An 11,011-nucleotide genomic window follows, 5' to 3' on the forward strand; every position below is an offset into this window, starting at 1 on the left:
TTAGGAAAATCTAACTTTCTACTGATTACAAAAAATTAGCACAGTATCAAAAGCAGAAACCGATCTTGGGAAGGAGCAAGCATATTTTATGATGCATCTTATTTCTGACAGAAGAAACTCATTTTGACAACACCTTACTATTACCTAGATTAATGTCTTTCTATAAAAAGCAGCAACAACTAGAAGTGACAAGTTATATCTGCCTGCAGGTGTACAATCACATTATCTCACTGTGATGCAAAGGATAACGTGTCACTGAAAGTGATGATTAAAAAACTTCCATCATTCCAAATGTGTCCTAGATCTAATTACATTTTATAGGAGACTCAACCTTTATTCAAACAATCTGTGTCTTGGAGAATGTTTCCAGAGCCTCTCATTCTGCCTTGGTTTTAAATGTAATTACTAATCTGCATGCCACCATCCTGTCAGTGAGAAAACAAGTACTGATCCATGCAAAATAAGCATTATCTCAAGACACAAGGTTCAAGCTATTTTTTAAAATCTTGTTCCAAACCTCCCATGAAAAATCTCATTCTTTCAATTGAGCGACAAACTGAAGCCACCACACAACAAGGAGGCCACTTGGAGAAACTCCTTCCTAGGAAAAACAGCTTTGTTTAAAACCAGACAGGAGCTAGACAGTGAGAAGCAGAAAAAAAAGCACGAAAATATTCCCCAGGCTCAGAATGTCTTTCCTTCCCCCAGCGCCGATTCGCCTCCTCCTGACCCCATCCAGCCCCTGTGCCTGTAGCATCGGAGCCAGCCCGTCCCTGCCATCGCAGCATCAATGGACCAAAACACCCTGTGCTAGAGAAACAAGTGTTTCCCACAGTGCTGATAAACCTCCATTGCATAAAAAAAACCCCTCTCTGCCAATATCCTGGGCTCAGCCCCTTTCTCTGCTGGAGGGAATTTAAGCCTGTGGAAACATTGGCCACTGTCGATTGATTTGGTACTTGCAGGTCCAGTCAGCAAGCAAGATTGCTGAGGGACTCACCTTTAGGAATAGGGGTGCTTGAATCCTTTTCCTAATTCTGATCCTAAGCATCTAATTCTCACTTTCAAGTGCTGACACATCTTTAAAAATCTGCCATCGTACAGATTTTACATGCTAACCAAGGAAAATGAGGAAGCCTCTTTCCTTCCTGAGCAAAGCTGGAGAGGTAGATAAACTCAGAAGCAGGAGCTCAATTCACACAGTATTGTTTCTTTTTCTTGATTACAGACCTGTAATTCCTATTTACATAGTCATAAAGAAATGCACGTGTAAAGAGATACAGCTCGACTCAGAAAAAAGTTCCCTTAACAGTTATTTTAGATTTGCTGTTTCCACTCATCACCTCCTGTAATACCCGCGGGCACCAGCAACGGATAAAAGCTGGGAACCAACGTGCAGTCAAACGCTGGCAGATATTTTCCCAGGTATTTTCCTCATCAGCCAGGTTCTGACGCCGTGCTCAGCTGTGAGCGAGATCGAGAGCAAGCTTGCATCGTCTCACACTGCTGTAAGGAAATAGCACCTCCTGGAGATGCTCCAGTAAGCAAAGACCCATAACAAGGCACAGCTTTCTGGATATGTGGAGGCACAAACCAGAGCTCATGTCAGGTAACACAGTAGTGCAGTGGTCCATCCGTGTGGGTGACATAAAACACATGGAAAGACAAGGAAAACCCAACAAACATGAATAGCACATAGCGAAGGCACTGAGGACACCTCTTGGTTTGTGTACTCTTGGGACGTGATAATTTTTGTTTCTTTATTTTAATGGGTTTTCTCTTTTTCATGCATTTGATGCACCATGATTGGATGCTTAGTCTTCCTGCCCTGGACCCAAATAAGTGTTATAGAAACACAGCCTCCTTTGGCTGAAAACAAAGGAAAACGTCGGTTCTTTAAGGAAAACGGTAAGGAGCATGGACTAACCAAGACTGGCCGTGCTCAGGTGCAAGGGCTGATGGTGGGCGCAGTGCCCAGCTCCTGCTCTGGTCCTGCCTGTGTGGAGAAGAAGCCTGTGCCATAGGGAGAGCTGCTGGGAAGCCCTCTGCTTGCACAGGGAAGGTGCAAAGATGCTCTGCCCCTGCACCTTGTGTCAGGGGCACGGAGGGCAGCAGGGGATAGAAGAGGTATGTCGTCTTGTAGGTGATTGCCAAGTCTGAGCTTGCAGCTAGAAGCTTAATTGTGCTCAAAGGCAGGGTGAAAGGTGGATCTTGACTATGTTTTATTCCTCCACAAGGCTGTGCAGCAGTATGTTGGGCAGTTCAAGTGATCTGCCTGTACTTACAATTGTCCACTTGAGGGGTCTGGAATTGGTGATAACTCAAATGATGCTGCAATGAAGAAATGGTTTTGGTCTCTTTTTTTCATGTGTGACACCAACCCGTTGCTGGAAGGGCACACTGCATTTGGCTGATGTATGCCAGGCACCTGTTTCTATGTTGTGCGTGATAAGTTGAACCACTGTGCTCTTCACCTAACACAGATATTAGTATGTTATCTTTTAGAATCACAGAATCATAGAATTGCCTGGGTTGGAAGGGACCTTTCAGGTCATCTAGTCCAACCATCAACCTAACTCTGACAAAAAACATCACTAAACCATATTTCTAAGCACTAATGTCCACCCATCTTCTAAATACCTCCAGGGATGGTGACTCAACCACTTCCCTGGGCAGCCTGTTCCAATGCTTAATAACCATTTCAGCATAAAAATTTTTCCTAATATCCAGTCTAAACCTCCCCTAGTGCTACTTGACACCATTTCCTCTTGTCCTATCACCTGTCACTTGGGAGAAGAGACCGATCCCCACCTCTCTACACCCTCCTTTCAGGTAGCTGTAGAGAGCGATAAGGTCTCCCCTCAGCCTCCTTTTCTCCAGGCTGAACAACCCCAGCTCCCTCAGCCGCTCCTCATAAGACTTGTTCTCCAGACCCCTCACCAGCTTCGTTGCCCTTTCCTCTTGCTCTTTCCCTCCCACCATTTGTATTACGATGCCAGCAAAGTAGGATGATAAAAAAAAGAATGGGAATCTGCTGGGTAAAAACCCCTTCGCTATCAGTGTTTGCCATGACGTGTGGACACCACACAGAGATCACGCCACTACTTCACCTCCTGTCACCTTCTGTCACTTCGAGCTGACACGAGCAGACCTGCCTCCGCTGAACCAGTTGCCACATCTACTGGCAGCGCTGAGTCAGCACTTATGTCTCTCCAGGCAGCAGTTGGATTATTTCCATGCCCAGTTACTGCCCTTGATAAATGAAATGCTGCACCCGGAAGAATGTTTTCCCTGGGAGAGCTCTCCGCAGTCAGAGGAAAGAGTTTAAACATCAATAGGGCAGGGAAACGCCTGTTGGTTTTCCACCCCAGAGCTGCTCCCTGAGCTTTCAGCTGCAGCAGGTCCCAGGGAGGAGGTCACTCCATGAGGACCAGGCAATGGGAGACAACTCACAGCTCAGAATGTCCCCCAAACAAGCAAAACCAGCATGGGTTCAGGTGAGCTCCAGATGTCCTCATCCTCCATGCAGAGCTGAAGCGCACCTGCTGGGTCGCTCCTTGCCCTCCGAGTCGCATGTCTCCATCACGAAGCCGCAAGAAGGAGAAAACATGGGTTTTTTTCGTTTTCCCCCTCATCTTCTTTTCTTTTTAAATGACTACCACAAAAGCTAGCTGAAGAGCTTAAGAGCAGCTGCACTACCAGAAATTATTTTTACCTCATTAATAAAATTTATCCTTTTAAAATGAGAGCGGCAGAATGGAGATTAGAGCTTCTAGGGCTTCGCCGGGTGTTACTTAGTACCTGTGGATCATTACATTGATAAAAATATGTACAGACTCACTTTTCAGGTTTAAAAGTGTTTTGTCCTTTTGTTTGCTTAGCTAAATAAAGAGGTTTTGTTTGACCTGTGATTTTGAATCCAGCTGGCTTTTTAATATACAGTGACTCATACATAGCAGCCTGCAGAGTCGGTCTTGTTTCCACCGTTACACTGCCGGTTTCAGCAGAAACCCCACAGAAAATCAGGCGGTGGGGGGGGGGCTTTCGGCCCGGCTCCTGACCAGGCTTCCTCACCAGAGCTGTGCTCTTCTCTCTCCAATCGTTCCCGCCGAAATGAGGGAGTTAATCACAGCGAGAGGCACTTCACACAAGCCAAATTGCTAGGATCTGGCCTTTCGAGGCACTGCAAGTCTCCCGTAAGACTTTCAAGGTTAGTACCAAACCATTAGTTTCAAATGAAAATTGGAGCTGAGGCCAAGGACTTCCTGCCTCAAAATGGTATTTTTTTATAATGAGATACTGTCATTATCCTGGCTGATGTGCAGTAGAGCATCACTGGTTTTAGTGGGAGCACGCTGGGAGCTCTTTAGACCAAGACTGACATTATTCTATGTACTTCAGAATAAGCCAAAGAATTTTTAAGGGTGTTAAAGCAGGAAATCTCATTTCCGTTTTCATTATGGAATTTGGTATCATTACCAAACGCTGGGCCTGATCCTTGCACCTAACTCAGTGTGTGTTTTCTCCCCTCACAGAGCGCGCCAGTGATGTGAGAACATAAAAACCATTGAGCACATGGGCCCGCAGGGACAAGGGAAGATCCGTGCTCACCAGTGGTAATGGCAATTCCTAATGCAGTTCTGCAGTCTCTAAGCAGGCAAATTTGCCTGTTGACTTTTGGAAATGCAAGATCAGACACAATACACAGTTGTCCCCATTGCTGGCTCCCCATCAGGGCTGCCTGGGGGTCACGGTGATGCACTGCCCAGCGACTGGCAATGAGGGTTCCAGGAATTTGTCTTCCACAAAACATTTCAGGACCAAGGTAAAAGTGCCGTCGTCTGACAACAAGAGGAGTTTGTGGGTCCAGATACTGCAGATGTAACACAATTTTCTCCAATAAATGTCTGCTGTTTCGATAAAACACCCAGCAAGGCAAATATAGGCATCACTGTACACAATTCCCGGACTTCCTGCATCAGCTCCTCTTTTTCTAAAGTGAGATGTTAGTTGGGGAGACGAGAGATTATGTAGCCTGCTTTATGTTATTCTGCTCAGGTATCCCTGCAGACCAGGACTCGCTTTGAAAATGAAAGGCCGTATTTTACTGCAAGTGGGTTGACGTCAATTCCACTCTCAGGGCTAACCAAAAACCATCAAAATACTCTCTCCTATTTTGCCTTAGTCTTTCCCAGAAAATATGAGTCAGCAAAAGCTTTCTGAACATGGTATATAGAAAAAAACCCCCACATTTGTATTGTCCCAACAGAATGAATGGTGAAGATCACTGTAACCCAAATGTGCTTCGTGGGAGAGGGGAAGAACGCTCAGGGAAATACCTTAAGTGTGTTGTATTTTTAAGAGGAGGGTCCCAGCTTTATTTTGTAGATAGAGCAAATCATTGGGGAAAGTGGTAGACTGAAAATGTGGTTGTAGAGTAAAAAAAAAAAAAGAAAATGGAACAAAACAAATAACATGTTGGGCTAAAAACGGAAAAGTAAGTCATCTAAGTCCTTTCACTCCTCGATTAAGTGGTTTATTAGTGAATTAGGATTCTATTTGTCTAAGTTTTCTACATCTAATTTTTATACGGGTTGTCACTGCTTAATGAATTTATGGTGAAAATCCCTGATGCCCAGTTCCCGACAGACTTAATGGAGGGAGGTGGCATCAGGAGCGATCTCTAGCAGATTCTCTCTCCCTAACTTTAGGGTCTAAAAGTATACGTAAGAAATTTCTCCTAGGGGCTTTTAGAGCCTATACTCGTCTTCAGAGCCTGCGCAGGGCTCCCAGGAGCCTGCTCAGGTCCTACTCAGCATCTCACACCCAGGTGCAGGTTCAGTGCTGGGGTGAGAGGACCTGCATCGCCCGGCGCGGAGCGCTGCCTGCGGGAAACACTCCGGAAGGGAACAGATGGCAACCCTGTGTCCTGGTTTGAGGTAGAACAGAACCAACTTTTTGCTCAGTAATTTTACTTCTTAGCTAAGCCCCTTCTAACTCTCTGAAATTAACAACATGTTGTGCTGAAAACAGTTCGTTCTTAGAGCGATAAGACTAATGTTTAGTTAGTGCCAGGGAATGGTACGCGCAGAGGCTCTTGCTTATACTTATTGCTATAACAACCAAGGTCAGCTAATTTCGTTATTTGCCCTGTTGGAGGGTCGGAAACAAAAGCGTAGAGGGGTCCCACCTGTTGGGAGGAGCAGACAGGACAGGTGACCAAAAATTGACCAACAGGGGTATTCCATCCCATCTGCCCCATGCTCAGTATAAAAGCTGAGGGATCAACGGGTCAGCTCTCTCTTTCTTCAATGGCCAATGTCTGAAGGGGACCCTGTCTGTTCATCTGCCTTTGATCCCGATACATGTGTTCCTGACTCCAGCTGTGGAATCCAGTTCCCACCCACCGCTGAGTCCAGTCTGGGACTTCCCCAGTGTCTGCTGGTGATGTCCTCCTGGGAGCTTAATACGGTTTTGTATATACTGTATCTATTTCATTTTTTCCTTTTTATTTTATTATTAATATTTCATTAAAGTAGTTCAGTTTCTTCTAAACTCCTAAATCTCTTTATCTCTCCTCCTCCTCTCCATGTGCAAGGGCTGTGGTCCACACAGGAATGATGAAGATTTATGAGTCTAAAGCCTAGCAAATGGCAAGTTTTCCAGTTTTACCGGAAAGTTTTGCCAGATTTCACCAGTCTGAGGCACTTGCCGGTCATTTCTCTCAGCAGTTACTACCATGGGCGATGCAGCATCTTTGGCTGAGTCTATGCAGGTTACTAGAACAGGGCCAGGATGCTCCAGCCAGCAGTTTGGTCCCTGGCTTTGCAGGGGGTAAAGAGCTTGGGCATGATCTGTGCCACCCAGCCTCGGGGCTAGAGGGCAGGCCTTGCCCTCTTTTATTTACTAGCTTAGACGCAGTGTATGAGATAAGGGCTTAAAAGAGGGAGAAAAATAATCTTTCTCACTAGCAACTTTAGAGTTCTTAGTCCGAACAATGTTTTGACCTATCATAAGATCTGATTTAAATCATATTTGTAACATCACTGCAATGGTGCCCTGATGAGCTGCGTGCCTGAAGGTGTTCATCAATTACGATGTCACATTTGTAATTATTAGAATTGATAAGAATAATAGGGCTAGCAGAGTCTGGAATACAGTTTTGGGTTTGTTTTTTTTTTTTTTTTATTAAATGAAATGTCTTCGTACTATCAGTGAAATTATACTGTTTTTCATAATACTTGCCCCCACGTAAATACAGCATTACTGATTCACAGCCTCACTGAGGCTTATGGGATCCTTGTGGCCCCAGCTGCTCCAGCCCGCAAATGCTTTATGCATTGCCCAGTCATAAGCTGGGAAACACATTAGTCCAAACTTTTTATACGGTACTGTGCGCGTGAAAGTAATTTGTTTCAGCCCTTAAATAAAAATTGAAATGATAGTGATAAACTATAACATAACCAGGATGTAAATGCAGCCTAACTATAAATAAATAAGCAGCAGCAGTGCTTCTGAAATCTGCTGTGGGTGTTATTGCTCTAAATAATCAGTCGCCGGTGAATTTGAACCTGAGTGAAGAAGTGTTTCTGAACTCTGAACAACATTGACCTCTCATGGGCTCTTTGAAGCCACTAAACTGTGGGATTATCAGAAAACTGTGCACTGCTCCGAGACAGGCAGACAGCAAAGATGCACTTAAATGATTTTGCTACAGCATGCAGTCCAAAAAAAGGAGGGGAAAAACAACTCAGGTTCCCCTCAGAACTGCACTTGATAAGGAAAGTCAATCTATTGTGGCATTTTACAGGCTTTTAGGAAAGAAGGCTGTGACTTGTTTTCTTTTTTCCTTTTCTCCCCTCCAGGGTTAGACTAAAAGAGGAAAAAAGGAGCCTAGCTTAGAGATTTTTCCCCACAGTTTGCTAACTTTTTAATGGAGCATTATCATAAAGGGCTAACTTATAACCTGAAAATGAAAGCTACTGCAAACCTGGAGAATGACTGTACTTAGCAGCCTGTTTGACTGGGTTTGTGTTTCTTTTGTTGCTGGAGAATAAAAAGGAGTTTGTGCTCTTCATTACTCTCTCTTTGCCAGAGTAAAGAAGAGACCAAACAAACAAACAAACAAGCAGGAAGGTGCCTTTCTTGGTGCAGAATTTCATCTCCATAGTGAATGATGATCTCTCCAGGCAGAGTTACATGGGGAGCTTTCAAAAGTAAACAAAGGGACTTTGCTCAACTGGCAGGTTTGAAAGCCCTCTTATTTCCAAAAGCATCTAAACACACAAACTTATATTACCTCTTAAATGTTTTTATTTGTATACAAAATGTTATAATTTATCGATATTGTGCAGCGAAGTACAGATACACACATACATACGTACGCCCCCCCCCCCAACACACACACATGTACAAATACAACACAAATATCACTGTCTTTCTCTCTGCCCTTCAGAAAGGCAACACTGTTTTGGCAGGTCAGCAGCTAGAAATAAGGTGCTATAATTAAGCAGTATCGGAATGTCTTCACTTTACAAATGTGATGTGCAAATTTATATACAACCACTTTTTTTTCCACGGAACCCCAAACTCCGTACCCCGAACCACTCTCAGCGATACAAACATGTATAAAGTGCTAATACTTAAGCATGTTTCCAACGACTTCACGACGTAGTTTGAAGTTTAGAACAGGCACTGTAATAGTTCACTGGGTAGATTGTCACTCTGTGCGGTACGACAGAGAGAAAAGTCACTCAGACATCGCTGGGGGACCGGGAGCGAAAGGACACTTTTGCCTGAAAGCAGCCACAGAAGAGCACCCACATGGACCTCTGGATTTCCTGGTTCCTGTAGGCGTAAATGATGGGGTTGATCATGGAGTTGTAGGTAGCGGGTAGAAGCGTGGCGTACGTGTACACGGACGGGTAGTCGGGATCCCCCACTACACAGTAGATGGCAAAAGGCAGCCAGCTGGCTCCGAAAGTCCCGAGGATTATAGCGAGGGTAGAGACTCCCTTTTTGGTGGCCACATAGTGGGAAGCAGTCAGAAAGTGCTGCTGGAGAGCTATCTGATGGGCATGCCTGCAAACGATCTTGCAGATCTCGATGTAGAGATGGAGCATGATGAGGAAAATGACAAAGAAAGAGGCGGACAGCAGCGTCACATTGCTCTTGGTCAAGGGTCTGACGACGCTGCAGGTGGCACGGTCATGGAGGCAGTTCCAGCCCAGGACGGGCAGCAGCCCCAGACAGAGGGAGACCCCCCAGGCACCCGCCAGCATGGTATGGATGCAGAGCACCGTCCTCTCCGAGTAGTAGGTGAGGGCATTGTAAAGGGAGAGGTAGCGATCGACCGTGATGGCCAGCAAGCTACTCACGGAGGCGGCGAAGGAGGCGACGAGGAAGCCCACCGTCAGCAGGCTGACCGTCTCAGAGCGGATCACGTACTGGAAAACGAAGTTGAGGATGAGGCCGAGGCCGGCCAGGAGGTCGGCGGTGGCCAGGCTGCCCACCAGCACGAACATGGGGGTGCGCAGGGCGGGCGAGTAGCAGATGATGGCCACCACCAGGGCGTTCTCGCAGGCGATGGCGGTGCCGGAGACGCAGAGCATCACATCCCAGGGGTTGAGGGCGGAGGGCGCGGGGGGCCGCGACGACAGCTCCAGCGAGGCGTTGCCGCCGCTGCCGCTGCCGCTGCCAGCCGGCAGCCGGTGGGCGGCCGCTGCGCTGTGGTTCAGCGCCGCCGGTGCGTCCATGGCCGCCCGGTCCGGCGCGGCGGCGGAGCGGGGGCAGAGGCGGCGCGCGGGGGCGGCGGGGCGGCGGGGCGCGCATCGCCGCGCCCGCCCCTGCGCTGTCTCTGGTGCTGAACCCGCGGAAGTTTCCCGCCGGTCCGGACACCACCCCCTCCGCCCCCCGCCTCTCCAACGGTTGCCCCGCCCCTCTGACGTCACAAGGGGGGGAGGGGCTGGCACGGACGCGGAGCACCGAGGGGTGTTCGTTCGCTCCGGGAGCGGAGAAGGTGGGAGCGAAACTGCCGCCCGGGACGAGCTCTCCCTCCCCGCCGTCCCCCGGCTCCCTCCTGCCCCTGCGACTTTTCCTCGCGCTGGGCAATAGGTTTTTCTCCGCCTCGAGGGACACCCGAACCCCTTTTTGGGGGGAAGATGGCAAGTTTTGTGTTCGTACAGCACTTGCCGTAATGGCTCTGAAGCCGCCGGGGGGCTTCGTACGCCACCGAATGTAAACGTTTCCAAACAGCGCTGTGAATTGCTGTGGAAAAGCCCCCTTCACGCTTATCCTCCCCGAACGACGTAGACTCTAGGGTTAACAAGCTGTTTGCCAGTGCAAGCATCCGCATGATTTCTTGAGGTCCCCCCAGAATATTTCCTGAGGTCCCCCAAAGTGTTAAGGTCAAACCAGAGAAGACACGATTGCATGGGCATAAAAATTACCAGCTTTCTCTTCGTCTCACCCGTTGCACCTCGCAAAGAACCAGCAGCCACTGTTATTTTCCCCTCTAAAGCACACAAAACGAAGCAGCAAAGGACACCTGCCTTGTGCCAATTGCCACCAAACCCAGTGCCAAATGGATGCAGGCAGCTGGCAGTTTCCATCTGCAGCAAACGTGGCTCCCCTGGCACTGAGGGGACAAGCCAAAAGGTGCTCTCCCCAGCCTGGGAGAGCGTTTGTGCTGTAACTGCTGATCAAAAGAATGTGGAAATAAATTGACCTCTTGGTTATGGCAACAGTGTGCAAACCATTTAGACGCAATTTTGAAAAACTCATTAGAAGAAAATGTGTTTAGTGTCTTGGGCAGTCCAAATGAAGATGGCACACAGGTGGCGCCATGGTGAAAAGTGGGCACATTCAAAGGGAATTAGAGTGTCAGCATCCATCACATCGATCCCCATCTCTGTCCTCCCGCAGGCTAAACACTATCAAGACAAGCTGCAGACACCTTGTATCTCTGTAAACAACCAAAGCTATTTCTTCTGAGGATTTCTGAAACATGAAG

At 47.4% G+C, this 11,011-nt stretch overlaps 1 protein-coding gene across 1 annotated transcript; it reads right to left on the reverse strand.

Annotated features, from left to right (window-relative positions):
• Positions 1-8,391: 8,391 nt before the first annotated feature.
• GPR6 (G protein-coupled receptor 6) lies at positions 8,392-9,908 on the reverse strand. Its single transcript, XM_063331101.1, has one exon. The coding sequence runs from the start codon at positions 9,753-9,755 to the stop codon at positions 8,754-8,756; it is 1,002 nt and encodes a 333-aa protein (XP_063187171.1). The 5' UTR covers positions 9,756-9,908; the 3' UTR covers positions 8,392-8,753.
• Between the last annotated feature and the right edge of the window lie 1,103 nt (positions 9,909-11,011).

Source organism: Chroicocephalus ridibundus, chromosome 3 (assembly GCF_963924245.1).
Source record: "Chroicocephalus ridibundus chromosome 3, bChrRid1.1, whole genome shotgun sequence".
In the NCBI taxonomy this organism is placed as follows: domain Eukaryota; kingdom Metazoa; phylum Chordata; class Aves; order Charadriiformes; family Laridae; genus Chroicocephalus; species Chroicocephalus ridibundus.

Excerpts from the sequence above, each read along its gene's own strand:
- GPR6 (XM_063331101.1), bottom strand. The coding sequence starts at position 9,755 with ATGGACGCACCGGCGGCGCTGAACCACAGCGCAGCGGCCGCCCACCGG.